This window comes from Poecilia formosa, unplaced genomic scaffold (genome assembly GCF_000485575.1).
Source record: "Poecilia formosa unplaced genomic scaffold, Poecilia_formosa-5.1.2 Scaffold57, whole genome shotgun sequence".
Lineage (NCBI taxonomy): Eukaryota > Metazoa > Chordata > Actinopteri > Cyprinodontiformes > Poeciliidae > Poecilia > Poecilia formosa.
The window spans coordinates 1,878,945-1,906,249 of NW_006799996.1; the positions used below are offsets into that span (position 1 = coordinate 1,878,945).

The window sequence follows — 27,305 nt, forward strand, 5'->3', positions numbered from 1 at the left end:
TTAAATTACCATTTTTATGCACAAATATACTTGGAGTTCATGGGAAGATTGATAGATTTAAATACTGGTAAATCCTATTAGAAAACATATTAAACACATAATAAGTTTGTTGATAGTCTAACAGCTACTGGAAGGAAAAACTTATAACCCTTCTTTATCCACCCTGTTTGCCTCTGAAGGCGTTGTATTTATAGATCTCTTTTATTTAACAAAGTGCACTACTTGTAGGTCTGTCACATTTAATCTGACAAAATATGGAAAAAATACAATATGTACCATCACTTGTCCAGAAGGAGGCGGCAGTGAGCACAAACGTTCCTTTGCTCTCCCGGTCAGTTCCAGAAGAAAAAGAAGGAGAAACAGGAAATTACGGCGGCTTCTTTCCGAAAAGCAAGATAAACAAACGACGTTATATTACATTATGTAATATTTAGAACTATGGTTTAATTTTCTTCATCACTGTCCGTATAGATATAGCTAGCAGCAACAGACAGGTGAGCTGGACAGCCAGAAGCAAAGAAGAAGAGGAGCTAGCAGCATCTTCGCGTTGCTAAGCTAAGCTGCTCGTCATGTTTATTTTAGTGCGAATGAGCGCGACATGATCATGGCATGGAAGCATAGATGTATTTGAAGAAAAATACGTATTTAATTTAAAGGTAAGAGTTATTTGCAGTAAAAGTGTGGCGATTGTTAAAGAAAAACAAACAAAATAATATTTTTTTGTGATTCGCTGTATTTTCTTTGGTTTTCTGGCAGAAAAACGTGACGAGTTCAAGACCGTTAATTTTAATGCAAACCTGCTTCATTTCCTGTTATCATTTATTGTCCTTATCTGTTACATGTTTTGTCCTGGCAGCAGTTTTCCACGCCCATGAAATATTCATTTATTTAACTTTTTTTCCTGCAGACTTTTGAAGGTTGCAGCAAACAGGTGAAACCTTCGCTTCTTAAAGAAAGAAATTAAAATAAAAACAGCGCATCGTCAGCATGGCGTGGGCACTGAAGCTGCCCCTCACGGATGAAGTGATCGAGTCCGGACTGGTCCAGGACTTTGATGCCAGTCTCTCCGGGATAGGGCAGGAGCTTGGTGCTGGGGCGTACAGTATGAGGTACGTTGAGGATAAAAACCTCCATGCTGTTTTTGGTGTTAATGTTTATCTAAATGCTGCAGTAAATACTGCATTTTATTATAGTAGAGCATCAACAAGAAGTTCACGTGTTTCAAAAATTTAATTCAAAGTAGTATATGTAAGGTTGTCACACAGTGACGTATCTTAAGTGTTTATTTCTGTTCATTTTATAATTTACAGATTATGATTTATGAAAACCCAAAGTCTAGTTTGTTAGAAAATCATATAAAACCAGTTAAAAGTAATTTTTAATTAAGAAGTTGCATATAGTGGACTACTCAATCATGGAGAAGACAACTGACTGACAGTCCTTTCAGATGGTGGAAAGTTGAGTGGAAGGAAGAAGTGTGGTAGGAAAGGGAAAGATTCAAAAGGCATGGTTTAAGAAATGCCACACACAGATGTTTCTAACTTTTAACTTTTGAAATGAGTATAGAATGCTCTTACTTGACTGAAGGAGAAAAATACTTTGCTTCTTCCAAAGTCCTTTTTTTCAGGAGTAAATAAATTTTGCTTTTCATTTGAAAATGAAGGTTAAGAAAAAATGGGAAGCAGAATGAAAGTTGTTTAAGGTTAAATGTTTTTCAGAGTCATATTAAAGTGTTAATGCTTCCCTTTGTTGACAAACGTTATGGAGATTCTGCTTTATTTATTTATTTTTACAGTATTTGCCCACACTGCTAAAAGTACAAACACCTTCTTTAAAGACCACGATATCTGTGCGTTTGATTAACCAGCAAACAGATCTTATTTGCAGAATGTGGCAATTTATTTTTTTTATCAGATTAATTCATTATTCAACAGAGTAATGAATTGAATAATCAGTTACTGAAATTATCATTAGCTGCATCCCTAATTTAGTTTGCTTTGCAATTTTTATTCTGATTTTCCAAATTTCATTTACATAAAACATATCAGTGTGAGTTCTAAGTTTCGCTGGTTTGCATTAGTGCTCTACATTTCTGTATTATATCTGGCTAATTGAATGGACCCTAACTGCCAGTAATAACAATAACTGAAATTTATTTATGGTAATTCCCCTTTAGGATCAATAAAGTACGGTATGTCTTGGATTTGAAGTGATGTATATTTTTAATTGATTAAAATCCCAAACCTGACGGGGAATATTGGTGACGCTACGTAATGGGGAAAAAAAAGGAAAAAATGTGAATTAATCGTTATTGATGTTAACATCTCAAATTAATCAATAGTATTACGATTGCATGTTATTCAGATGTCATGGAGGAACTATAATGTAGATATTACATTATTATTAGAAACATTTTCTGAGTGCATATTACTAGGAAAACATTTTATAATATTGGTGAATGAGGCAATATTGATATAATTTTGATAAATAAAGAATTAAAAAGTGTTTATATTTTTCAGCTTTAGACAATAGGAAACATGCACTCCAGTTAATTAGAAGGTTCCACTTAAAAAGTTGCTTCTGGCAAACTAAACATCATCATCAGTTTGTTTCGGGGATTTGCTGTTTTGATGAAACGAGTAGATAAAATCAATTAATCTAAAACTTAGTTTCAAATTCTCACATTTGAGACTTTCTTGATAAATACTTACATTTTCCTAACGTTTAGTCAGTTTAAGTTCAGTTCAGTTCAGTACTTTGCTTGGTGGGTGACGAATCCATCTGTTCCCTTAAGTGCCTGATTGTGGCCAGGATTCCTGTGTTGAGAGGAGCGGGGACTCCTGACCTGGAAACGCTGGTATTTAGTGGTGCTGCTCCCGGTTCCAGTTAACGAGCTGCACAGCAGGAGAACAACACGACTCAGCCTAAAGCTCTCCTCCAGCATCTCTGTCCTGTTTGAAATTCATTCTGTATCTATTACAAAATAATTACCTTTTAGGTTTGTTTCATGGAAAGAATGAATGTGAGGTGAGAGTTTTATTGTTAACACTTTTCTCATGGCTTTCCTCTGCAGCGATGTGCTCGCCCTCCCCATCTTCAAACAGGAGGAGTCCAACTTGCCTCCGGAAACTGAAAACAAGATCCTTCCCTTTCAGTATGTTTTGTGTGCACCTACCTCGCCAGCCATTAAACTGCATGATGAAACACTCACCTACCTCAACCAAGGTCAGTATCAGGAGCCCAGAGATGCTACAGCTAACGTAGCAGGGTCCAAACTTTTTGCCCCAGGGTTCAAATTTTTGCTACTTTTTGTTTTACTGTATTTCATTGAAGATCCAAATAATGAAAAAGGCTTTATACTGTTGCTTTATTAAAAGAAAAACAGACAATTTGGGTCATGAATTGTTTTTATTTGTAGTCAAGGGTTGAACAAAATCATTTCAAGGGGCACAAATGGCCCCTGAACCACACGTTGGTTACCGCTGATCTAAGAGTATAAAGTCAAAGACAAACCAAAACTAATTAATTTGCATTTTTCCAAAGCGCATGTTGAGTTGGGAAGGGCAGAAAACATTTAGGAAAGTGTAAGATTTGAGTTTTGTCTAAAACTCTTTAGTAAAGTGCTCAGAAACACATAATATAGTTGTGAACATGTAGACAACCACTGTTTTTCTTCCTCCAAGTCTCATTTTTACTAGAAATTGGTTTGCAAAAGCAGCACAAGGTGCATTGCCTCTCATATGTATTGGTACTTTTTTAACAATTTTATAATCTGGCACTTTACAGCCACAAACGTCATTGGATTTCACAGGGACTTTATTTGATAAAACAGCACAAAATGGTGCATAATTTTGAAGTGATGCAAGATGTTTGTTTATAAATAACAACATTTTCTGTACAATTCTATTGTGCATTTAAAGACTCAGCCTATTTGGAATCATTTGTATAAATTAGCACACCCCAAAAAGCTAAACATTTAAACTCCTGGCAAATAAACGAGGTGTTGTCGTCAACCTATAATCATGATTGCTCGATCAATACCTGTGATTTTGCAATTTCTTACATATACGATTACAATGAGGGAGAAATTAATATAATCTCCAAATATTTTGTAATTAATCCATTTTACTTCAGGCTTCTCTGCTTGTCTTTGCAGGGCAATCCTATGAAATTCGAATGCTTGATAATCGGAAGATTGGGGAGCTTCCTGAAATCACTGGGAAAATGGTGAAGGTAGGACACAGGCACACCCAGTAGAAGGAAACAAACGCACCCAGTAGAACACTTTCGTTCTATTGGCTAAGAGGTTGCTAGGCGACGGTACTTTTCTGTTGCAAGCGCGAGCGAGCAGAGAGGTTTGGAAGCGGAGATTTGATCCGAGCAGAGAAAAGTTTGAGAAAGCAGAGCGAATATTTGAGAGAGAGCAGAAGTTTTGAGTACAAGCGTTACAAGTTTTGAGAAGAAAGACACAAAGTCCTGCTTTCAGACTGAAAATGTGTGCTCTGGAATTACGGCAGCAAAATCCCCCCATACGTCTCCTGTCAGCAGTTTTCGGAAAGCGTTTTTCTTTCTTAACCACAGAGCATCATCCGCGTTGTTTTCCACGACCGACGGCTCCAGTACACAGAACACCAGCAGCTGGAGGGCTGGCGCTGGAACAGACCCGGAGATCGGATTCTGGACTTGGGTACGGACCAGGGAACCAGCAGCTGCTGCTGGTCAAGAAACTTAATGTTGTCTTAGGCTTTTTACAAGAAGAACTGAGCCTTTCATGTTTTGAATGCTTGCAGATATTCCCATGTCGGTGGGAATAATCGACCCGAGGGCAAACCCCACTCAGCTAAATACTGTGGAGTTTCTGTGGGACCCCTCAAAGAGAACATCTGTCTTCATCCAGGTAGCCCTTTACTTTACTTTGAGTTATTTCTGTTCATTAAACATTCAACCTAATCAATGCAGAAATCCGCTGCGTTATGTAGACAGGATAATCAGCATTCAAGAACTAAAACATGCAGGGTGCCGGAGGACCGACCCCTGTTCTAAAGTTTTTTACGTTGGAGGAAAATTAACAAAACAGGAGATTTAAAAACAAGACATTTTCCCATTTTATTAATGAAATAATCTACCAAATAATCTACCAGTGGAACTGGTACTTTTTTTAAAAACGAGTTTTAAGGAATTATTGACTTAAACATTCTTCTCCTTCTTGTTGAGAAGTTTGTCTTATTTCATGTACACTAAGATATTTAAACTTAAAACTAGGCCAAAAATACTTGGTACGATTTCTGGTTTTTGCAGTTTTATGTAAATATTTTCTATAGCTCGATTATTTAAGATACTTTAAAGTTCCCGATGGTGTCGGTCAGGGGTGTCCAAACTTGGGTGACTTTGTTTCAGAATGTTGCTTTATTTAGCCAAGTTTAAGAAACAATAAAAGCTGATTTGGATGCAGCAAAGTTGGCTTTTCAGTAAAAGTCTCTTGGTTTCACCTTTTGGTTTTATAAAAACACAAATACTTTGTGATGTACTTTACATTTCCTGTGTAATAAAATTTATATTGGCAACAATTTTGACCCTGATTACAAATTAAAAGTCGACGGATCAAATTTGTACCATTTTTGAATTGCACAAAATCAGTGGAAGGGCCACAAATGGCACTTTAAAGAAAATATCACTAACCACAGATTTGAGCCCCTTAGTGATAGTTTTGTATTTTTATTTTTCAGGTTCACTGCATAAGCACAGAGTTCACCATGCGCAAACACGGAGGAGAGAAAGGCGTCCCTTTCCGCATCCAGATCGACACGTTTAAGGAGAACGAGAGTGAAGAGTACACAGAGCATCTGCACTCGGCTTCCTGCCAGGTCAAAGTCTTCAAGGTCAGAGAGAAGGAGCAAAAAAAATAAAAAATGAAACGAGAGAGAGACTCACTCAACTGCAGCACATTAGCTTTAATGAAATATTGCACCTTCCTGACTCATTTCAGCCCAAAGGTGCAGACAGAAAACAAAAGACAGACAGAGAGAAGATGGAAAAGCGAGCGCCACAGGAGAAGGAAAAATATCAGCCGTCTTATGAAACTACGATTCTGACTGAGGTGAGCATGTCGGGGACGAGTTAAAGGCCTGAATGGAGAAATCCCTGATTTATAATGATGGATAAAGAGTCTGATAAGCATTACTGATTGGTGTCTAATCTGCAGATATACTCCAACTATTAATGTTTACACCAACATAAACAAATTATCAGAAATCAGAAGCAAAAGAGCAAAACAATATCAGAAAATATTCAGCTGTAGCTTCAGTAAAACATTTAAACACACACAGAGCTATTTGATAAATCGATTTTTAGTGATTTATTCAAATATTTTGGTATTTCTGTGATTTTGTTGTACAAGCATGTTTTAAATCTTCTATTTATTTGGTCTTTTAATTCAGAACAACTCTATGATGGACTATTTGGGCCACAATAAGATTTTGTTTTATAATTATAAGAATAAAGCATTAGTATTACCAGAATGAAGTCATAATATTGGGAGAGTAAAGTAGTAATTTTATGAGAACTTCAAAAGAAAGGTGAGAAATATTAAGCAAATTGTGGAACTATATGTTGGTATAAGTTTTACAGACAATATTTAATAGAAATACTTAATCTTTTATCACATCAGCATCAGATTATTATAAGTAGCAGGACTTTGAAATGGTCATGCAAACAGCTGTTCCTTTATTGAAGAAACATCTACATGAACTGAGCTGCTCACATCAATTTATAATGAAGCTGTTTTCTCACTAGAACAACTTTTCTTGGTGCTTTTTCTGGTAAAATTGTGTTTTTGACAAAAATTATCTCAGTGTTGTCCTAATACTCTATTGTACAACTCACAGAAGGGATGATTGACATAAAAGCCACTTTTTAAAGACAATTTCTGTCGTTTCTAATGATAAAAATTGGAAATCTAGTATAGAAAAAAACAATCTATTTTCGCCTAGCTTTACATGGACTCATCCTGGATGATGTTTTTAAATATGGTTATTTAATAACGAAGCATTATCTCTTCACCGTTCAGTGACTTTACAACTAATTACCGTATTTTTCGGACTATAAGCCACTACTTTTTTCCCACACTTTGAATATGCAGCTTATATCCCGGTGCGGCTTTTCTGTGGATTTTTCTTCAACCACCAGGGGGCGCTTTAGCAGGAAGTGAATCGTTGGAAGTCAAAATTGGAAATCAAAGAAGAAAGTGTTGATTTTCATTTAGAACAAGCACATGCTAGCAGCAGGCACGACGGAGAAATGTTTTCAAACCCTCCTCATCATGGAGACAGGAAGAAAGAAGTTCATATGATGCCGCTTTTAAGTGGAGGAGTGTGATCTGAAAGTACAGGAGGGACATGGAGCCGCTGCAGTAAACTCGGCGTGAACGAGTCCATGATTCGGCGTTGGAGACGCAGGGCTGCGTCCTTAATAGCAGATTTGTGGAAAACCGAGAGCGGCAGAGATACCAGCAGCTTGTATATGTACGTTTCCAGTTGTTTTTTTTTTTTACTTACAGTGAGGTGCGCTCTATAGTCCGGAATATACGGTACTTCACTGAATTTCAAAATAAATTTAAATTTAGAGTTTTATACTGATAGGAAGTAAAACAGACGCTCATAACTGCCTGGTTGTTGTCAGATGTTCAGAGACTGAAGAGTTGCTCTGTTGCAGTGCTCTCCTTGGCCGGAGGTCACGTACGTCAACAACTCTCCGTCTCCCGGCTTCAACAGCACACACAACAGCTTTCCTGTTGCTGAAGGGTAGGAGCGTCTCACCGTTCCGGCTGAAGAACGATATGTTCATTAAATACAGAGATTTCATATTTCTGATTCTTGTTGTTTCCAGTAACGGATCACCGAGCCACCAGCCTGAGCCTGTAGTTCAGGTTGCAGATGTAAGTTGATCTTAGTTTTGTGTATTAGATTTAGAGAGCGAGTCTTAAAAGCACGAATGAAAAGCTGAAATCGGCATGTTCAACACACTGTCGACATTTAAAAATTAGCATCTTTAGTTTGAAAGAAGAAACTTTCAAACCAAGAGCTTACTTCCTTCATAGCACCTCCATCCTGATTTTAAAATAACAAAATATAAACAGACATCCTTCCTAAATGTTTTTCCACAAACGAAACATGAAATGTGAAATCAACTTAAAACAATATTGGCTAATTTAAATCCTTAAATTCCTGCACAAGTAGCATTAATATTTCATAACTATACCCTACGCACTGAAATCCTCATATTCTTTAATAAACATGGTATTACTAGTAGTAATTGGTGGTTTAAAAGCCAAGGTTGCCTCCTTACTAGTTGTTTATAGTTGTTTTCTTTCTGTTTTAGAACTTGTTGCCCACGGCAACGCCACAAGACGCGCAGCAGTGGCTCCATAGAAACCGCTTCTCTCCTTTCTGTCGACTCTTCACCAACTTCTCAGGTATGATCAGATTTTAGAAAATAGTCTTTCAGTCTATTATTATTATCTGTAGATTTTCTTGAGGGTTATGAGTTAGTTTCTCTATGTAATATAATTAATTTGTTGGCTCTCTAGCCCAGTATACTGAACAGGCAACTGATATTATAACACGATTTTAATGATAAATTATTGATAATTATTGAGTCGCTAAGTGATATATTTCGTTAAAGTGAGTGAAGTGATCACTTCTTCCTACTCTTTTTCAAACAGAAAAGTAGTGGTAAGCTAATTATTTTGTTTTTTCTGTCCCTTTTCTCTTTTTAATCCTGTTTGAAATGAATAAATCAAATCAAATTGAAGCTCTTGTTTGAAATTGGTTTGTTGCGGGGATAAAAGATAAGAAAGAGATGCAGCATTCCTATGACCTCTGATTTCTTTGCTCGCTTTGTTCTTTTTCGCTTTTCTTTGGCTGGACGGGAAGTTATCAGACCTTAACGGATTTGTGGTTTTTGCATGTAATAATTTTGCAGGAGCCGACCTGCTGAAGCTAACCAGAGAGGACGTTATCCAGATTTGTGGCCCAGCAGACGGGATAAGACTCTTCAACGCACTAAAGGGACGGTGAGTCTCTTTAAAAGTTGTTCTCTTCATTTTATTTAACTATTTTCACTCTGTGTCATCCAAGACTAACTTCCACAGTTAACCAAATTGTATTTGTTTAAAAAATACTGTTGCTTCCTTGTGTTTGCAGGCTGGTCCGCCCGCGGTTGACCATCTACGTCTGCCAAGAGTCGCAGCAGGCGCGGGACCACCAACCAAAACATGAAAATGGAGATGCTGCTGCCAGCACTTTCTTTGGTGAGTACATGCTGAAACATAAAATATGAATTAATTACAACTAATACATCTGTTAGCTTGAGGAATTGTCTGATGTTATATCAGGGGTTTTTTTTCTACGTTTTTCTCCAAAAGTTAAGAAAAACGTAAAGAAAAACAATCAATTTTCTAACTTTAGCCACATTGACACAGTTTGTTGCCTCTCAACCAATGATCTCTGGAAAATGTGTTATTTTATGGAGTGCAATGACAACATAACAGTTTATTTAGTTTATTTTCTGTCATTTTTAACCTTTCCAAACGAGACAAAATTGCATAATTCTGAAAAAACTAGTATAGAAATAGCAATGAAAAGACACATCAGGAAGGATGGGGAAACCTTTTTCTGTCTGTTTTGTTGAACAAAAGTTTTTTATTTATTTAATCTGTACATAAATCTACATTTAATCCCAATGTTTTAATGTAGTAAAATGTTTCTGAACGTATTTTTTTTAAATAAATTGAGCGTTCAAATCGTATTTCTCGTCTGTTTCTGATTGCTTTTACCTGCAGTATATCACGCCATTTACCTGGAGGAACTCACCGCCACTGAACTCACAGAGAAACTGGCTCAGCTCTTCAACATCTCACCCAGACAGATAAATCAGATCTTTAAACAGGGACCCACTGGTATCCATGTGCTGATCAGCGATGAGGTAAAAAATACCACATAAAACAAAATAACACATATTAATCACAACAAACTTTTCCTCCTGCAATAAATAAATATCCTCTGCTCTTAATAGATGATTCAGAACTTCCAGGATGAAGTTTGTTTTGTTTTGGACACAATGAAAGGTAATTGATTTCTAAATTTTGATGGTTTATTGCTTAATTTGTTTTGCAGATGTGAATTTTTCACAATTTCTCTGACAAACTGCTGCTTGTTTTTATGTGACAGACCAACACAAAAAGGCCTAAGAGAGATTATTTTATTTATGTTTATGTTATATATATTTTCCTACATTGTTTGCACAGCTGGCTTTAATATCATTGTACATACATACAGTGACAAACTATATTCTATTATATTTAGCATTTTCTTTGACGCACTAAATGAATTGTGATTTTGTATATATTTATATATGAATAGATTTTTTTATTCTAATGTCCTTAAGAGAACTCTGTTTTGAATTTACATATTTTTTGGGCCAAATCAAGGAAAAGAAAAAGAAAAAAAAAAAAAACAGAAAATGTGGAATATCGTTTATGATATTATTGGTTTTTGTAATATCGCCCACTGCAACTACAAATGCATTCAACACTTTTGAGATTTTTGTTATATTTTGAAAGCTGTGATCTCTTTTGTTTTGTTTTGTGTGTGTTGGTCCGTCACATAAAATATTCCCTGCAACAAACAAAAAATCATGTTTAGTTGTTTAAATGGAGAAATTCAAGCTAAACTCGGCTGGTTCTTCTCTTTGCAGACAACACGAGCGATGGCTACCACATCATCTTAAAGTGAATGCCAACCGAAGAATCGTGCGACCTTGTTTCATTATTTAGACCTGCTGCCGTCTGCCACAACAGACATTCACACACCTTGCTGTTTTCGGATCAGATGAGGTTCTCCTGACTAATCCGCTGTGGCAGCTGGGAGGTCGGTGCAACCGAAGCACCTTTCGCTCTCTTCCCCCTCGCCATACCTTAACGTCCTTCCTTTCAGGAAGTGAAGTAGTCGTCTCACATCTACCGTTTCATTCTGTGTCCTTCATGGTTCAGGAAAATGTTTGCGTTGAGGTTTGTAAACAGTTGTTTTGCTGTCTGGTGCTCAGTTGCCTTACATTTCTAGGAAACACAGCGTTGCTACAACAATCCCACCTAAAACTGCAACCAGGTCGTCGAGGGAAGCTGCTGGGACTTGGCAGTCCTGATTAAAAAAAAAATAATAATAATAATAATAATGCTAAACGGATGCAGCTTGAACTTCACAGGTTGTGTCCCTGGAGCATCTTGAAAGTTGACAGACTCTGTTTATTATCAGTGGTCACCATGGCAACACTAACCAAGTGTCTTCACAAGCTTTTCATACCAGTCAGCTAATTTACCCAAACATAATTTTCCAAGTAGTAATTTGTTGTTTTAAGGTGCTTTTTCATAATGAATTATGCCTCCCAGTATTTTAAAAATAATCCTCATCATATTTGCATCTTTTTATTGTTTTATTTTTCCTTATTTTAGACATTGCCAACTCCAAATGCTTTTAAACGTAACTGCTTCATGTAGCCATGGGAAAACTCAACCCTTCGTACGTTCAAGTTTTGACTTGATATTTTTTAGATGTCAGTTTTTGCTCCGTCTCATCAGCGTTATTAAAAATGATTACTAATGTACTGACAACTGTCTTGTTTCGTGATTTTGAGAAAACATTCAAGTGCAAAATCTTACCAAGTATTTGTGGTGTAGTTTGAAGTGCAAATACACTTGAAATAAGATCAATCTAACCGAGGAGCTTATTTTAAATCAATTATTTTTTTAATAGTTATGATAAACTACTAGTTTCACTGGCAGGTTAATTATAAACCAATAATGCATGGTAAAATTTTGTGTTTTTGCAGTGCAGTCTCTTTAGTGAGATTCTTTTTCCAATTTGATGTGCAAAAGGAGGCATTCAGAAGACATCTTTAGAAGATTCACAGCCAAACTTGTGGTTTTCCCATAATGCTTTGCAGCAGCAGCTTTGCTTAGTTCTCCGTCTGGATGATGGAGGCTGAGACTGGACACCTTACGGAGGATGTTCTCATGGTCGTGATCCGTGTGTCGTGACATTAATCTGTCGTTAGCATTTATATTTAGAACTAAACTAAAGTCTTAAGTAGCTTGAAGCTAAATATTTAGTTAGAAAACTATTACATTTACTCAGTAAACATAAATATTTAGTTTGAGGCAAATTACCTTACACAATAACTGTTTTAAACTAAATATTTAGTAAGCATGCTAAATGTTTAGTTTGCTAATTAGCAATGATGAAAATTGACATGATCAACAACTCGTGAATAGAAGTTAGCAATACCAACTTTTTATTTTGGTAGTAAATTTACATATCTTAATATTCAGCTTCAAACTATTTAGTTCGAAGTCTAATATTTAGATAGCGAGCTAAATATTTAACTCTCAAGCTAATTATTTAGCTCCAAACTATTATATTTAGTACGTAAACGTTTTGTGTTTAGTCCGGTTCAGTTTAATATGTAGCTTCAAATTTAATATATTTAGATTAAATAGCTAATCTAGTTAGATTAAAGCTATTTGCATTCAGCTTTAATCTAAATATTGAGAAAGCATGCTAAATGTTTTTTGTTTGCTAACTAAATATTTAGCAATGACAAAATTGTAGCACGAGTCGGGACTTTACGTGGAGGTTAGCAAGACCATTTTTATTTTGGTTGTCCACTTATATGCAGTAAATTTGCTTCAAACTAAACATTTTATGTGAAGCTAAATATTTAGTTAGCATACTAAATAGCCAGACATTTAAATCGCTAACTAAATATTTAGCTTATAACTAAATATTTTTGCTGGGAAATAAATAGTTGGTAAACGAAATATTTAGTTAGCATTCTAAACATTTAGCTTGCTAACTACTGCTTGTAGCTAAATATTTTGTTGGGAACTAAATATTTAGACGTTAAGTTTGTTTGGTAATTTCTGGTTTTGTAAACCAAATACTTAACTTTCTAAATGATAAGTTTGAAACACGAACCCCGATTCGTTTCTTTTCATTTTTATTTATTTTTTTAAATTATGACAGGCTAAATAATCCAAAGGAGACAAATAATGTCACTTTAAGCAGTTTAAAAAACTGCCTAAATCTGCGTCTCTGTACTTACTGTACCTGTAAATAAAATAAAGTTAAAAGTTGAAACGAACAAAGAGATTGCGAAATGAATGTAAAACACTTCACTTCCCAGCATGCCTTGTCGCCAGGGCGAGTTTATGACGTCATGGCGAGTATAAATGCGTCTGCAGGAAAGAATTTCTTCCTCCATTGTTACATTGTAACAAGCGGGGCCGGGGCGAACCGGGGTGGAGAGGAAAAAAGCGTCTTCTCGTTAGAAAATCTCCAACAATCTGACACGAAACGAAACAAACCAATCCGCGTCTTTTTTTCCTCCTGTCTTGTTTAATTTAAAAAGCGAGAAGACAGCGAAGTGAGCCCAGCCGACCGAACCCGGTCCCGGTGAGGAAACAGAAAGGGGGGTAAAAAAAAAAAAAAGAAAGAAAAAAGCGATAAACGAGCACAAATGTCAGCGGATTTCTCCATTGTAATAATTTTTAGCCTCAAATTGGGAAGATAGCACATCCGGCTGTGTGCGTTGTTCATGCTGCACCGAAAAATGTTGGGAAATAACCCAATGACGCCCCTCTTTCTTCCTTTTTTCCTCTCGGCTGTCCTTTAAACACAGAGGTATGCCACATTTAAATAAAAGCAGTCGCTCCTGTCAGGCAACTGTAATCTTTCGGCGTGCAGAACAATGAGCTTGCAACCCATGTAACCTCATACAGCTAGCAAGAGACAGAGAAGTATTGCAAATTGACAATCAGCCAGATCACTTTGTTGCAGGGATATCGGTTGTTTTTTGGAGGGTTTTGCACATAAAAAGCGTCTCACTGCGCGATAAAAGATTGATGTGCAGCTCAGATTGGAAAGAAAGACGACCTCCGAGGCTGTTGGATTAAGGGTCCCTCTTTCTGCCCCAGGTAAGGAGGTCCAGTGTCTCTTAAATGTGGGCTTTGTGTGTGTGTGCGTGTGTGTGAAAGGGAGAGAGGGAGTGGGAAAAAAAGGGGGGGTGAGATGGTTAAATGGTGATAGGGAGGACCGAGCATTTGGCTGTTATAGGCTGATAGTGTTCAGGATTTTACAATGCATTTAAACTGACATCATGTCCACTCTGCAAGTCATGGTTAGACTGAAACACACAGCAGCTGCAGCAGCTTCGGTGACAGAAACTCCACGTCTGATTTTAATAAAATTCACCTCTTATCGTTTTGCATGAGTGTGATCTACTTTGTGTGCATAGGTAGGTAGCAGAGCTGCACAATTTATTGGCTTTCTGTGCAATAATGCAAAAAAGAAAGGATGGAAAACCATTTAAACTGCTTGGCAGTATCATATTTGGTCACCTTGATGGACTGTTACTGTCCTTGATACACCTGATTTCAGAGATTTAGATGTTAAAGCTCATAAGGAGAGAGGTGGAGTCATTTTAGTCATTGCAACATTTGAGGTGCATTAATATTTATTAATATTGTGCAGCCAGAACAGATCACAAACTGTGTTTTAAAGAATAGGCCTGTCACGATAGGTGATAAATTGCCCCAGAAGTTAATGTGATAAATAATAATGTTGTTGTTTTGAGACCATTTTCACGTAATAAAATGGTAATGGTGGCAAAATAAAGATCTCAAAGGTCAATAAATTCTATTCTAACACTTGAGAGGGAAGACATTTTAAATATCTGAAATAAATAAAACAACTAAAATAAATTATGAAGTATCTGTAAACTAAAGGGCGAGTTGTGACCAAAGCACCAGACTGAAGACTTTATCCATTCAGTTTTTAGTAAAAAGAGAGATAAAAAAGCAAATTATTGAGTTCATTTGTATCAGACTTGCACGCACTAGAAGTTGTAGATTTACATCTATTCAGCTACGCTAACATCCCACCAAAGCACAGTTTTAACATTTCTTGTGAATATTCTTTTATGCACAGATGTGCAGTCACATTTTGTAAAATTATTAGACATTTTTTAAATATATGTATGCTATTTTTTACAAGTGCATTGTGTTTTTATGCTGTAAATTTGCCCTAAATGTCTAGTCTCTTATTCTTACTGTCTATTTTTATATTTTCATCTACATGTGAATCTAAACACTTCAACTTGCCTGTCACTTTGCTGCTGATGCACCAGAGGGGCAATAAATGTTATTCTATTATTTTCTATTCAATTATAAAAAAAAATTGCTAGACAAAAACTTGAAAATTTTGTAATTAATTTAAGAAATTTTCTAGAAAAAAATGTGGACATTTGTGAGTTTGGAAAGTCAGAAATTTGCTACAAAAAATCTGAAATTTTGAGATTAATCTTAGAAAATTTTCTAGAAAAAATGTGGAAACTTCTGAGTTTGGAAAAGTGAAAATTTGCTAGACAAAAACTAAGACATGTTGAGATTAATGTAAGACATTTTTCACTCTAAATGAGGAAATTTCTGAGTTTCAAAAGTCAAAAATGTTAAACTTTTGGACATTTCCTGAGTTTCAAAAGTCGTGACAATCAAAATTCTTATCATAAGAAATGTTTAACAATAAACATTTCTTATGTTTATTGTTTAGGGATGTAAAAATGCTTACACCACTATCTGTAAGCATTTTTAAAGGGGGTCTCAAGCTAAATCGCCCCCTTTCCTGTCTGCACTGTAAAAATCAATCGATTTTTTTGTATAGCACATTTCAGCAACAAGCCAATGTTGCATAGTAAAAATACAAAGTCATAGAAAACACCACACAGCCAACAATTAAAACATTACATTTTGCCAAGAGCCATAAAATCTATGTATCGTTGCACCCTGAGAGAGTTTAATGCTAAAGTTGATTTCTGAGTCGCAGCTTCTGATTTGGCAGTAATTCAAGGAACTACTTCACTTTCATCGCTTGATGAAAATCTAAAATGCTTCATCAGTCGGTCAGTCTATTCATCCATCTGTCCTTCATCTAACCCATCCATCCATCCATCCATCCATCCATCCATCCATCCATCCATCCATCCATCCATCCATCCATCCATCCATCCATTCATTTTCTGCTTCTTATCCGGGGTCGGGTCGCGGGGGCAGCAGCTTCAGAAGGGAGGCCCAGACTTCCCTCTCCCCAGCCACTTCTTCCAGCTCCTCCGGGGGAACCCCAAGGCGTTCCCAGGCCAGCTGAGAGACATAGTCCCTCCAGCGTGTCCTGGGTCTTCCTCGGGGCCTCCTCCTGGTGGGAGGTGCCCAGAACACCTCACCAGGGAGGCATCCAGGAGGCATCCTGACCAGATGCCCGAGCCACCTCAACTGGCTCCTCTCGACGTGGAGGAGCAGCGGCTCTACTCTGAGTCCCTCCCGGATGACCGAGCTGCTCACACTATCTCTAAGGGAAAGCCCAGTCACCATAGATGAGGGTGGGAACGTAGATCGACCGGTAAATCGAGAGCTTCGCTTTTTGACTGAGCTCTCTCTTCACCACGACGGACCGGTACAGCGCCCGCTTCACGGCAGACGCTGCCCCAATCCGCCTGTCCATCTCCCACTCCCTTCTTCCCTCATTCGTGAACAAGATCCCCAGATACTTAAACTCCTCCACTTGAGGCAGGACCACCCCCCTGACCTGGAGAAGGCACTCTACCCTTTTCCGGCTCAACCACTGAATGTATTTATTCATCTGAGTTTCTGGCTGTCCAGCCGTCCATCGGTGTATGTGCGTACATGCAGAGCTTTGGCTGGAACATCACTAATGCAGTAACTGTGATTTCTTACACGGCTGCATTAAGTTTGTGGTTCTGTCTGCAGACAAAGCCTCGTGTTTTCATTCGGATCTGTGCCACAGCTTAAGGTGCTTCAGTTCACTTTGATTAAAGCTGCAGATGTGATAAATTCCACCTTGTGGCTGCCTGAGACGGAATCAGGTGGGTTAACGCCATAGAGACCGCTCGCTTCAAGGCTCTTCGCGTGAACTACGCTTGCCCAGTTGCCATGGTTACAGCTCTACACTTGATAATTTCAGAATGGGATTTAATGTGCGATGTTCAGGATGGAGCAGCGGCGGCAGCAGACAGATGAAATGATGGAGGTGGAATACAGATGAAAGGAGGCAGATGTGCTGTTTGTTTCCATGTCGTCAGAGCAGAAACAGAAACATTTAGTCCTGAAACATGCAGAGAAAGTTCCCTTATTAACGGATTTAACATGCATTTAAACATAGCGGCTTTTGTTGCCCCGACTGTGCCCTCAGATAGCAGGTTTCCATGGAGGCAGGTCCGTCCCTAAGCCTCAAACGAAGATATGAAGAGGTGGACAGCGGCTCTCTGTTCTCTACACCTAAGGACTCGGACGATGACATCTCCAGCAGTGACAGCGCAGACAGCTGCGACAGCCTCAACCCGCCTTCCAGCACCCCGTTCACTCGTAAGCAGCAGCAGACGTGGAAAAAAGAAACACCAACACACCTGGGACATTGTTTATGTTCAGAAAAAAAAAAATTAACAAAACTCATCTGATTTGGGCCTTTTGAGTTTTAAATAAAGTACAATGTTTTCAAAGCATGCGTTCATTGAAAAAAGAAAAGAAAAATTTGGGTCTCAACTGCTTTTAAAAACAGCCCAAAAAATAAATGGGTTTTTTTGGCAATAAGTTTACCTTTTTTGGTTTCTGTAAAATGATAAAAACTGTTGAGTTACTTTTGACAGACACTGTGCCGTTACCTAGCAACGACAGCCAAGCCCCGCCCCGTTACCTAGCAACCCAGGCAGAGTTCCAGCACATTTGGTCTATGGATTTCTGCTGGAAACCCAGCAGAAATCTGCTTTTCAAATGTTTTTCAGACATGTACAGTTGTATGTTTGCAGCCATTTTTATGTGTGACTGTAAAAGTTGAGTTGGGGGGTGTGGCCAGCGGCAGCTAATTTGGATTTAAAGTGACAGCAGCCCTAAAACAGCTCAAAATATTCAGAACTGACCAGACTAAAAACTCTATTTAAGAATAATTTTGAGCAAAAAAAAAAAAAAGTAATAATCATGTTGTGTATAACCCACATACCTACCTTAGCCTGTTTAAGGAAGCACAACAGAGACACTCAGCTCCAACTCTTTGTTTCTCTGTCATCAGCCACCTCCATCCTCAGACAGCACAAGCCGTCGCCGGGGGGGAAGCGGGTTCGCTTCGATGTGGTGACGGTGTACTACTTCCCCCGGCGGCAGGGCTTCACCAGCGTGCCCAGCCAGGGGGGCAGCTCCCTGGGCATGGCGCGGCACCACTCCTCCATCAGACACTACACGCTGGGCGAGTTCGCACGCGAGCAGGAGAGCAGCCACAGACACACGCTGCGCCAGCACCTGCGTCAGGAGAAGCTCAACGCTCGCAAGATGAAGGTACGTCCACAGAGAGACCGCAGCGCATCTTCTCTGCATTCATTAAAAACATTTATGGTAAGATTATTAACAAACATGCACCAATCAGGCAAAACATCATGACCACTAACAGGTAAACTGATTCTGACGCTATCTTCATGATAACACTGTTAAAAAGTAATCGCCCCTTAAAGATGTAATTTTATTCCTTTTTTCCACATTTGCTACATTTTGAAACAAATATCTCCAGAACTAATATTTATTTGCAGAATATTGCAACAACTTTAATAATGCAGTGTCCGTCTTTGGATATCCTCCAGATTATTCTCAAATTTTTTTTTTGGTTTGTCCGTCTTTGGATATCCTCCAGATTATTCTCAATTTTTATTTTGGTTTTTGCATTATTTAAAGAGTTTTCTGCTACTGTTTTTCTCTCCCTGTTTAAAATTCAGCTGCATAACCACAGGAGTGCAGAAACCTCTCACCTGCGTTACACACTGAGGTTGCATGTGATGTCATCAGCTCGGCTGCTGCAGACTGAACCGCAACACAAGCTCTCAAAAGGGCGGCTGGCCTCTGGGGATTTCAGAAACTCTTTCAACTTTATTCAAGTGTATTTTGTATTTTTAACTCAAAAAATCATTAAACAATTCAATTCACACATCTGAATTAGCAGCATAAATGCTTTAGCTTAGTTCTAACCCTAAATTAAGTTATTTTTTTAGTAGTTGTGGATTAGAAGTGTAGAAATTTGTGTATATTGAGTTGGCAAAATGCAAATGTGTTCATATTATAACATATTATAAAAAGAGAAGAAATTAAAAGCAGTAAATATTTGATTTCTTTCTTTCTATTTGTGAAATGCATCATAAATGAGAAGTCCCGTTTGTTTTTAATCTTTAAATCTGTCAACTCACTGAATTCAACTAGATGCATATTTTTAATAGAAATAAGAGAAAGGCATATTCTTTGATCCGTCAATATAAATATTATTTCATATCCTTCATTTTTTTATTGAAGGAAATGAGAAACAAGAGAGCGTTTCATAAAAACATTTCTGTTTTTGTCTTAAAAGAAATTTGAATTGTCCCAAAGGAATAAAGGTTTCTATCTGTGTTTTCTGCTTTATTGCTTTTAAGAAAAGACCTAAAGGAAAACAGGGGTTCTTTAGCCTGATCTCCAAATAAAAGTAACCTTGTAAAGTTTGTTGCTTTTAAAGATGTGCTTTTGCGACGCCGTTGGGATTTTCCTTCTAGTGGAAATCAGTTGTGACTGAAGCTGCGGCCTCTTCACGGCTCCACTTTCCCTCCCGCAGCTGACGAGGAACGGCACGGTGGAGTGCGCTCAGGCAGACCTGCTGACTCTGGAGGACGTCTCCGACGAGGACCTCGACGTGGACGCCGTGGAGGTGGACGACTGTTTTTTCCTGCAGCCTCTGCCGACGAAGCGCCGCCGAGCCCTGCTGCGAGCCTCCGGCATCGCGCGCATCGACGCGCGGGAGAAAACCGAACTGAGAGCCATCCGCCTCTCCAGGGAGGAATGTGGCTGTGACTGCCGCCTGTTCTGTGACCCTCGCCACTGCGGCTGCAGCCAGGCTGGCATTAAGTGCCAGGTAAGGCCTGGAAGACTTACTGAAAGGAAGGAAAATCCAATGCAAAGTTCATATTTTGCACGTTTTTATACTTTTATTTGGGTCTCTACTGCTTCTAAAAACAGCCCGGGTGCTTAAAAGTGAAATACATCCAGCCGTTTTTGGCAACAAGTTAGAGTTTTTTGGTGTCTGGAAAATTAGCTGTTACAAAAGCGACTACCCCAGCCAAGCACCATTACCTAGCAGCCCAACCAGATCTCCAGCTGGTGTTACTGCTGTATGCACTGTACAATGGCTGCTGGAAAAGACAAATGTGTGGCCGGTGACCTACCATCCAGAAACCATTTGCTGCATTCTAGTTGGTTATGCGGGAGGCTGTATGAATGCTTTTCAAAGATGTACAGTTGTTTGTAGGCCTTTCCAGCAAGAGAATATGTATCAAGCAAATTTCAATCGAGTTTATTTGAAATCATAAATGTCATAAAAACATCGTACAGCCAACTGTTGTGAAAACAATTAACAGACACTGTTTTTTGTGAAATGTTATTGTTGAAATCAGAAAAAAAAATCAAATATGTTGGTCAGTGCTTCATTTATTATGGTTCAAAAGCAACTCAAAACAGGTAGGTTTTTTGATTTAAAGGAACTCAGCAGTTTTACAGTGTAAATCTTGAGATTAGGGGCGTGGCCAGCAGCAGCTTACTTGGATTTAAAGAGACAGCAGCTCTTTCTGGAAGCAGATCAGCAGTTTGCAGTTTGCTCAGTTCAGGCAGAACTGAGCAAACTAAAATCTGATTTTCTAAGAATAATTTTGTGCAAAAAAATGTAATGAACATGTTTTCTGTGGATAGACCAATCCTAACCTGTTCATGTTTAAGTTTCTGGAGTTGAAGTGTTGAGACGGGTGTGTTTTGTTCTTCAGGTGGATCGCATGTCTTTTCCATGCGGCTGCTCCAGGGACGGCTGCGGCAACGCTGCAGGTCGCATCGAGTTCAACCCCCTGCGTGTCCGAACACACTACCTGCACACCATCATGAAGCTGGACGTGGAGAAGAGGCGGACGCCGATCGCGGGACCCGGGGAGCCGTACACTGAGTCCGACCCCTTGTCTTCGCCCTCCTCCACTTGCCCCACGTCCCCGACCTTGTCCTCCGGCATCGGCCTGGACTCGGAGCTGGAGGAGAGCGAGGTGCAGTCGGTGGAGCAGGATATCCTGGAGCGGGAAAACGAGACGGCGGTGCTGCACCTGCAGAGCGCCGAAGAGCAGGAGAGGCGGGAGAGGGAGGAGGCGGTGCAGCAGGAGCTGAGCTCTGCTGGGGTCGCGGGGTCACACCCTCTGTGCCTCCTGCCTGAGCAAGGAGAAGAAGAAGAAGCAGCTCCGGGTGTTGATCAGATCCTCCTGCAGGGACCTTTTCCGACTGGCGCTACCGTCTTGTGCATCTCTGACTCCCAGGAGGAGAGTCCGTCGGAGCTCCTCAAAGACTCTCTGCTCTACTATCAGCTCAGCACCATCGAGCCCGGCGCCTTCGAGACGCTGCCTGCAGCTGAGGAAGAGGACGAGCCTTCGCAGAGCGAGCCTTCGCAGAGCGAGCCTTCGCAGAGCGAGCCTTCGCAGAGCGCAGGTGGAACTAAGCTCACAGAGAAGAAGCAGGAAGCAGTTGGAGATTTCCAAGGGGACGCGCGTCACGTCAACGCCAGCGGACAGATTGTGGGCGACAGTTTGACCACCATGAACTTGTGCACAGATGTGGAGGAGGAGGCGGAGAAGAGTCCCTCAAGTCCGGATAACAACGTCCCAAAAGAGCAAAACCAGGAGGAGTCCGGGTCGGAGAAAGAAGCAGATCCACTGCCTCCTGAAGTTTAGCATTAGCGTCTTTGCAGATATTTTGCACAATAGCTTCATCTAAGATGAGTAAATACTACATATTCCACATTTATCACTGCTATCCGCAACATCTACAGGTGTCTTAGGCTACGTTCACACTGCAGCCCGAAGCAAAGGCGCAGAAAAAAACGATTCTATCCAGAATCGCGATTCACAGCTCTGGAAATCGATTTTAAGTTGCATCGCATTACCTGTCCTCTCAGCCATCTAATGTGTTTTTAATAATCCTCTGATATTTTTCTTATTTAAAAAAAAGCCAGGCAGCTAAGCTAACCTTATACTGGTAATTTAAGTTACATAATTTTATGCACAGACTTATTTTTATTTAAATATAAACTGATGAAACTTGATAGAGTATGGAACCTTATAGGATTGTTGAAAATGAATGTTTTACTTGTTTACACGCTTTTCTTCTCATCAATCACATAATTTAAACAGAATCTCTTGAATATTTAAATAGAAAAAATTGGTTTCTGAATAAAAAATCGAATTGGAATTGAATTGTGAGACATTGAAAGATTTACATCTCTAGCTTGAAGTTTCTCAAATCTGATTTTTTTCTGATCTGATCCAATTTTTACACTTGCATATCTTCCTAAATCCGGTCCATATCTAATCTTTTCAAATGTGACCTGCGTCTCTCCAGTGCAACTGATACTCAATTGATATTTGGAACAAGGAAGAAAAATAACAGCATGGCGGAAGATAAAGCGGAGAGCTATCCATAAAGAGAAAGTTAGAAAGTTGGACAATTTTGCCATTCATGTTGACTTTTGCAAACTTTAGCTAAGTTTTCATTGCAAATGTACGTAAAACTTTGTTGATGTTTCGCTAAACAGCAAATTTCACAATTGTTTCACTGTGTTTTCATTAAATAAGTACAGTTAAAATCACTCAATAAGTCGTTAAAAAACATAATCCTCGTTCCACTTCCTGTTGTCTTCTTTGTCGTTTCTGCCAGTAGTAAAACATGTTTCCTTTGCAATTTTGCGAAATACACCAACTTTGATGCAGCTGAAAATCCACCTCATCCAAGAACAAAACCTACTTTATCAAAAAATGTGAGTTTTTTTTCTAAATTGGCATGTTTATACTTGGCAAATTTATTTTCATAATTCCAGTTTAAGCAGTTTTCAGATAAATGGCAATAGTTTGCTACTGCGCAGTATTACCATGGTATCCGGATTCAGTTGCAACTCGTGATGCAAAGAAAAGAGTTGCAATTTTTTACAAATACACTAATTTTGATGCAGCCAAAAAACTACTTCATCTTAGCACAAAAAGATTTTCTTATCGAGTTGTTTTCTAAATTATTTATTTAGGTAAATATAAATGCAGCTAGTGAGCGCGCTCACTGCTTCATTACTGCGTCCTCTACTGCGCATGCCGCACACTGTCTGGTCATTTGTAGTTCTCGCAGGAAATCGCATACAAATCGCATGTACTTGGAAATGTGAACAACCACAACAGCAACAAAATGTCATTAAAACATTTGAATTGAGCATTAAGGGCTGCAGTGTGAACGTAGCTTTCTAGTGAGTAACATTAAGTTTCTAAGTGCGTCAGAAAACAGGAGCAGAGATGCTGGAAGCACATCAAGATCACTCCCATGGCGTAGCGCGAGAATGCAGTTACATAAAGTCAACCTTAGAGGGGATTCTGCTGGGAGTGATGAATGCGGCCTTATTTGGAAACCATTAACTCGGCTCCAGAAACACAGAGTGCAAACGCTGACTGAAGCCTTTTTGTTTGCTTGATGTATAAAGCTATCAACGCTGAACACAAACTGCTAATCGTGTGCAAGATGCCGGCGTACCTGCCGGCTCTTTTTCCGCCACAGCAAACCTGATGCTGTAGTCGAGCCAAACGAAGGCGTCCGGTCGCTCCCTCTGCTAACTACACCGAATGATCCTGGAAATACTTGTTTTCTTTTTTGCGTGCTGTACACGCCGCATTCGCGACATGCTGGAGAGCTGCTGTTTTCTTTGGTCTGTGTGCACATTGTGAAGTGAAAGCAGCACCAGCTTCGCCGCTCGGAGATATGAAGGAAGAACCAAGGAGGCAGCAGATTAGCGCTGGCCTTAGTTGTTACTATTGCTTACTTTCAGACTGCCGGCACAATTGCAGTCAAAGGGACGAGAAGAAAAGGTCACTTATAGTCACTTATAGCTAATTTACTGACATTATTTCTTGAATTAATGTGTCTTTTGTGAATTAGATGCTGTTCAGTCCTTGCAGTCTGTTTGGGAATGAAAGGAAACGGTTCTTCTTTCACAGTGCCACATTGTTACTCCATAATTAGTCAGATGTGATAAAATGCCAGAACAGAACTTCTTAGTCAATTCAATGCTTGTTTTTTGTGTAAAGAAGCGTTGATTATAAATCGAGCCAAATTAGTGCCTTGGAAACTAATTTGTTCCTCTGGAACCTTCAAAAAAAATTTAAAAAAAAGTTCACGTTACAACCACAAATTTAGGTAAATTTTATTGGGGTTTTTGTGTGGTGGACTAACAAAAAAAAAAAGATACGTAGGTTTTAGGATTTTGTTTTACAGATATGAATCTGAAAAGTGTGGAGTGCTTTTGTATTTTCTGACTAAAATTATAACAAGCTCAGATTGGATGGAGAACTTGCGCCACAGATTCTCAGTAGGAATAAAGTCTGGACTTTCACTAGGCCATTCTAACACATCAATATATGCTATAAATGTAAGCATTCTACTGAATCACTGGTTGAATATTTAAGATCATAATCCCGCTGGAAAGTGAACCTCCATTTTAATCTAAATTATTTTGCATCTGGAGGTGCAACGTAATACTGGGATTATGTTGCACACAAGTAAATACATACTTAGTCGGGCTGCAACTTATGATTATTTTAATAATTGATTATTCTTGCAACTTCTGTGATGATTAGTCAATTAATCGCATAAAGAAAATTGACACACTCTACAGATTTTTTATTTAAACACTTAGTAGGGCTGTAACGATTTGTCAAATGATTGAAGTACCTTGATTGTTAAAATTCCTCAAGGCAAATTATCTGCCTCAAACTTCGTTAAAATATGTTTTAATATTTAGCACCATGATGATTATTTGTGTTGCGCAATGCTCTGTTGTTGATGAATGCTAAGCGCTATTAGCATAACAAAGGGTGACCTGCTGTTTTCTTATTTTTATTACTAAATTTAATATAATTTCTAATTTATTTTTTTTTTGCCCCACTTGACTTAAAAAGTGAGCTATTATTGTTACAGTTTAACAAAAATAGCTCAGAAAATCTACAGAAAAGTGATTTAGAGATGCATGGATATGAAACGTTTGGCTAATATTGATTTCTAATATGAACACCACTGTTATGGCAGTATTTACAAATATTTATTTTATTTGTTAAAATTTTCTATATGATTACTCGATTACTAAAATTTACAACAGCCCTACACTTAATACTTTTTTATATACAATGTTAAATATACAGTAAAGTATGAATATAAGGAAATCAATCCCTATTTAAAATAAGAAAATAAACATTTTATTGCCTAAGAGGCAATAAAAGAGCATTCCTTTTGTGAATCTGAAACTATGTCACTATGGCTAAAACATTCTAGCATCTTAAGGCGTTTTTATCTTAAATGTAAATATTTTTCATGCAGTTAATTAGTGCTCTAAATATGCAGTTTTTTCAGCAAACAGCCTTTCTTTGAGTCTATATACTCCAATTGACGATTAATCGATTACTAAATTAGTTGACGATAATTTTATTAATTGTTTCAGAAGTCATCAGTTGATTTCTGAGGCTAGTTGATTGCACTGGATTTTATTTAGGGGTATCAGTGTGAATTCAAAAGCATGCAACATGATAAAACATGAAAAAGTTCAAGGGGTATAAATACGTTTACAGGGCACTTCAAAAATAAAAAACAAGCATTTGAGTTAATTGTAATCTGCAACATGTGCAGCTAAAAGTACTTACACCAATCAATGTGATGTTAATAATTTATGAATCAGACTTACAGCTTGATTTTGTGTGTGTGAAATGTGTTTGTGTATTAACCTACTTTACTGTCGTACGTCCATGTCGGTGAGAAAGTTGCGTTTAAATCTGTGTGCATGCATGCGTGGATGTTATCTAGACTGTATTAGACCGACCTGGAACTTTAGTACGAATGCGTATTTTAAACCTAAAAGGTGCTGATGTTATAGATTTACAACTTGTGAACCGGTAGGAGGAATGATTTCATGGAGATGTTTCTCGCTGATTGATCCTGAACTAAAAGTACTGGACAGCCTCCTGTAGAAATGCAATAGCTCCCGTACTGCAAATTTTAAATGTGCTGACGGTAAGATGAGGCGTTTTTTTTTTTTTGTCAACAAGTGTGTAAACGGAGTCGTGTAACTTTATTTTTTATTTTTTGGGGTTTCTTTTCTTTAAGCTCTGTCTGAAGAACATGGAGCTGCAGAAGTAAGCCGGCAGCTCTTACACAAAATCAGTCCTTTGTTCTGGTGCCTGAAATTCCCACAGTTGCTTTGGGCAACGGCTCGCCTAACACAGGATGTGCTGCTGTGTATAAGCTGTCTGATGTGTTTCTTTAGCCTTTTGTATTGTCTTTATATAATCCTGTATAAGAGCTGCAACAAGGCAGTGGTTTCAGACCTAATTAAACGACGCGTCATCCATCAGTCTTTTAACAAAGCAGTCTCCTGTAGTTGTTGTGAGGCTGCAGATTTATCGTGGCTCTTCTGTGCTCGCGTGACTTGCCTTGACATAATACCATGTTTGAAGTAATTATGATTGCAGGCTGAGTATTGTTGAGCTTTTGTCTTTGGCTTTCTGCTAATAGATTTAGGTTTGGGACCACTGTACCAAATTAACTCTAGCGCTCTCTGTGTTTGTGTGTTTAACTGTATGAAAGGGGAGAGCGATTGTTGAGAAGACTGATGACTTCACCTAAAAGCTGTGAGAACGGGACTCTCATGCTACTTGTTGCCTAAAGTGGAAAGACAAAAGTTTTTATACAAAAATAAAAACAATAAAGTACTTCATTCAGGAATTGTGTTTTATTCTGTGCATGATTTCCTTACTTGATACAGATTACAAGGCTGAAATATTCTATAAGACTCTAAGTTTTCTTGCTTTCAAACAGTGTTAATCCACTTGAATTGGAGAAAGCCCAGACGGAGCTGTGGCGTGAGATTATAATTGAGCAGAATTCAACCAAAAATACAACAAAAAAAAGTCACATACGTAAAAAATAAGTTATCAAGTGAAATATGTTGTCCCCAGCAAACGTAGCTTGACGGATGATTGTTAGCGATCCGAGCATTTCAGCTCCAGTATGTTTTTACATCTTATTTAACAAATCTGTCACCAAGTCTTGACAGTGTTGTTATGAGACAGATAAT

General features: G+C 38.4%; 2 protein-coding genes across 2 annotated transcripts; both read left to right on the forward strand.

Moving 5' to 3' along the window:
• Positions 1–317: 317 nt before the first annotated feature.
• tfcp2 (transcription factor CP2) lies at positions 318–11,665 on the forward strand. Its single transcript, XM_007553631.2, has 16 exons — positions 318–656; positions 908–1,109; positions 3,074–3,225; positions 4,157–4,233; positions 4,582–4,687; positions 4,791–4,897; positions 5,727–5,879; positions 5,987–6,097; positions 7,711–7,799; positions 7,885–7,933; positions 8,377–8,470; positions 8,980–9,070; positions 9,201–9,307; positions 9,839–9,981; positions 10,072–10,123; positions 10,753–11,665. The coding sequence occupies exons 2-16, from the start codon at positions 988–990 to the stop codon at positions 10,788–10,790; spliced, it is 1,491 nt and encodes a 496-aa protein (XP_007553693.1). The 5' UTR covers positions 318–656; positions 908–987; the 3' UTR covers positions 10,791–11,665.
• A 1,625-nt stretch (positions 11,666–13,290) lies between these two features.
• csrnp2 (cysteine-serine-rich nuclear protein 2) lies at positions 13,291–24,343 on the forward strand. The gene is made up of 5 exons (XM_007553632.2): positions 13,291–14,026; positions 17,313–17,485; positions 18,186–18,448; positions 19,743–20,039; positions 20,941–24,343. Exons 2-5 carry the CDS (start codon positions 17,326–17,328, stop codon positions 21,880–21,882), a joined length of 1,662 nt encoding a protein of 553 aa, XP_007553694.1. The 5' UTR covers positions 13,291–14,026; positions 17,313–17,325; the 3' UTR covers positions 21,883–24,343.
• The last annotated feature ends 2,962 nt before the right edge of the window (positions 24,344–27,305 follow it).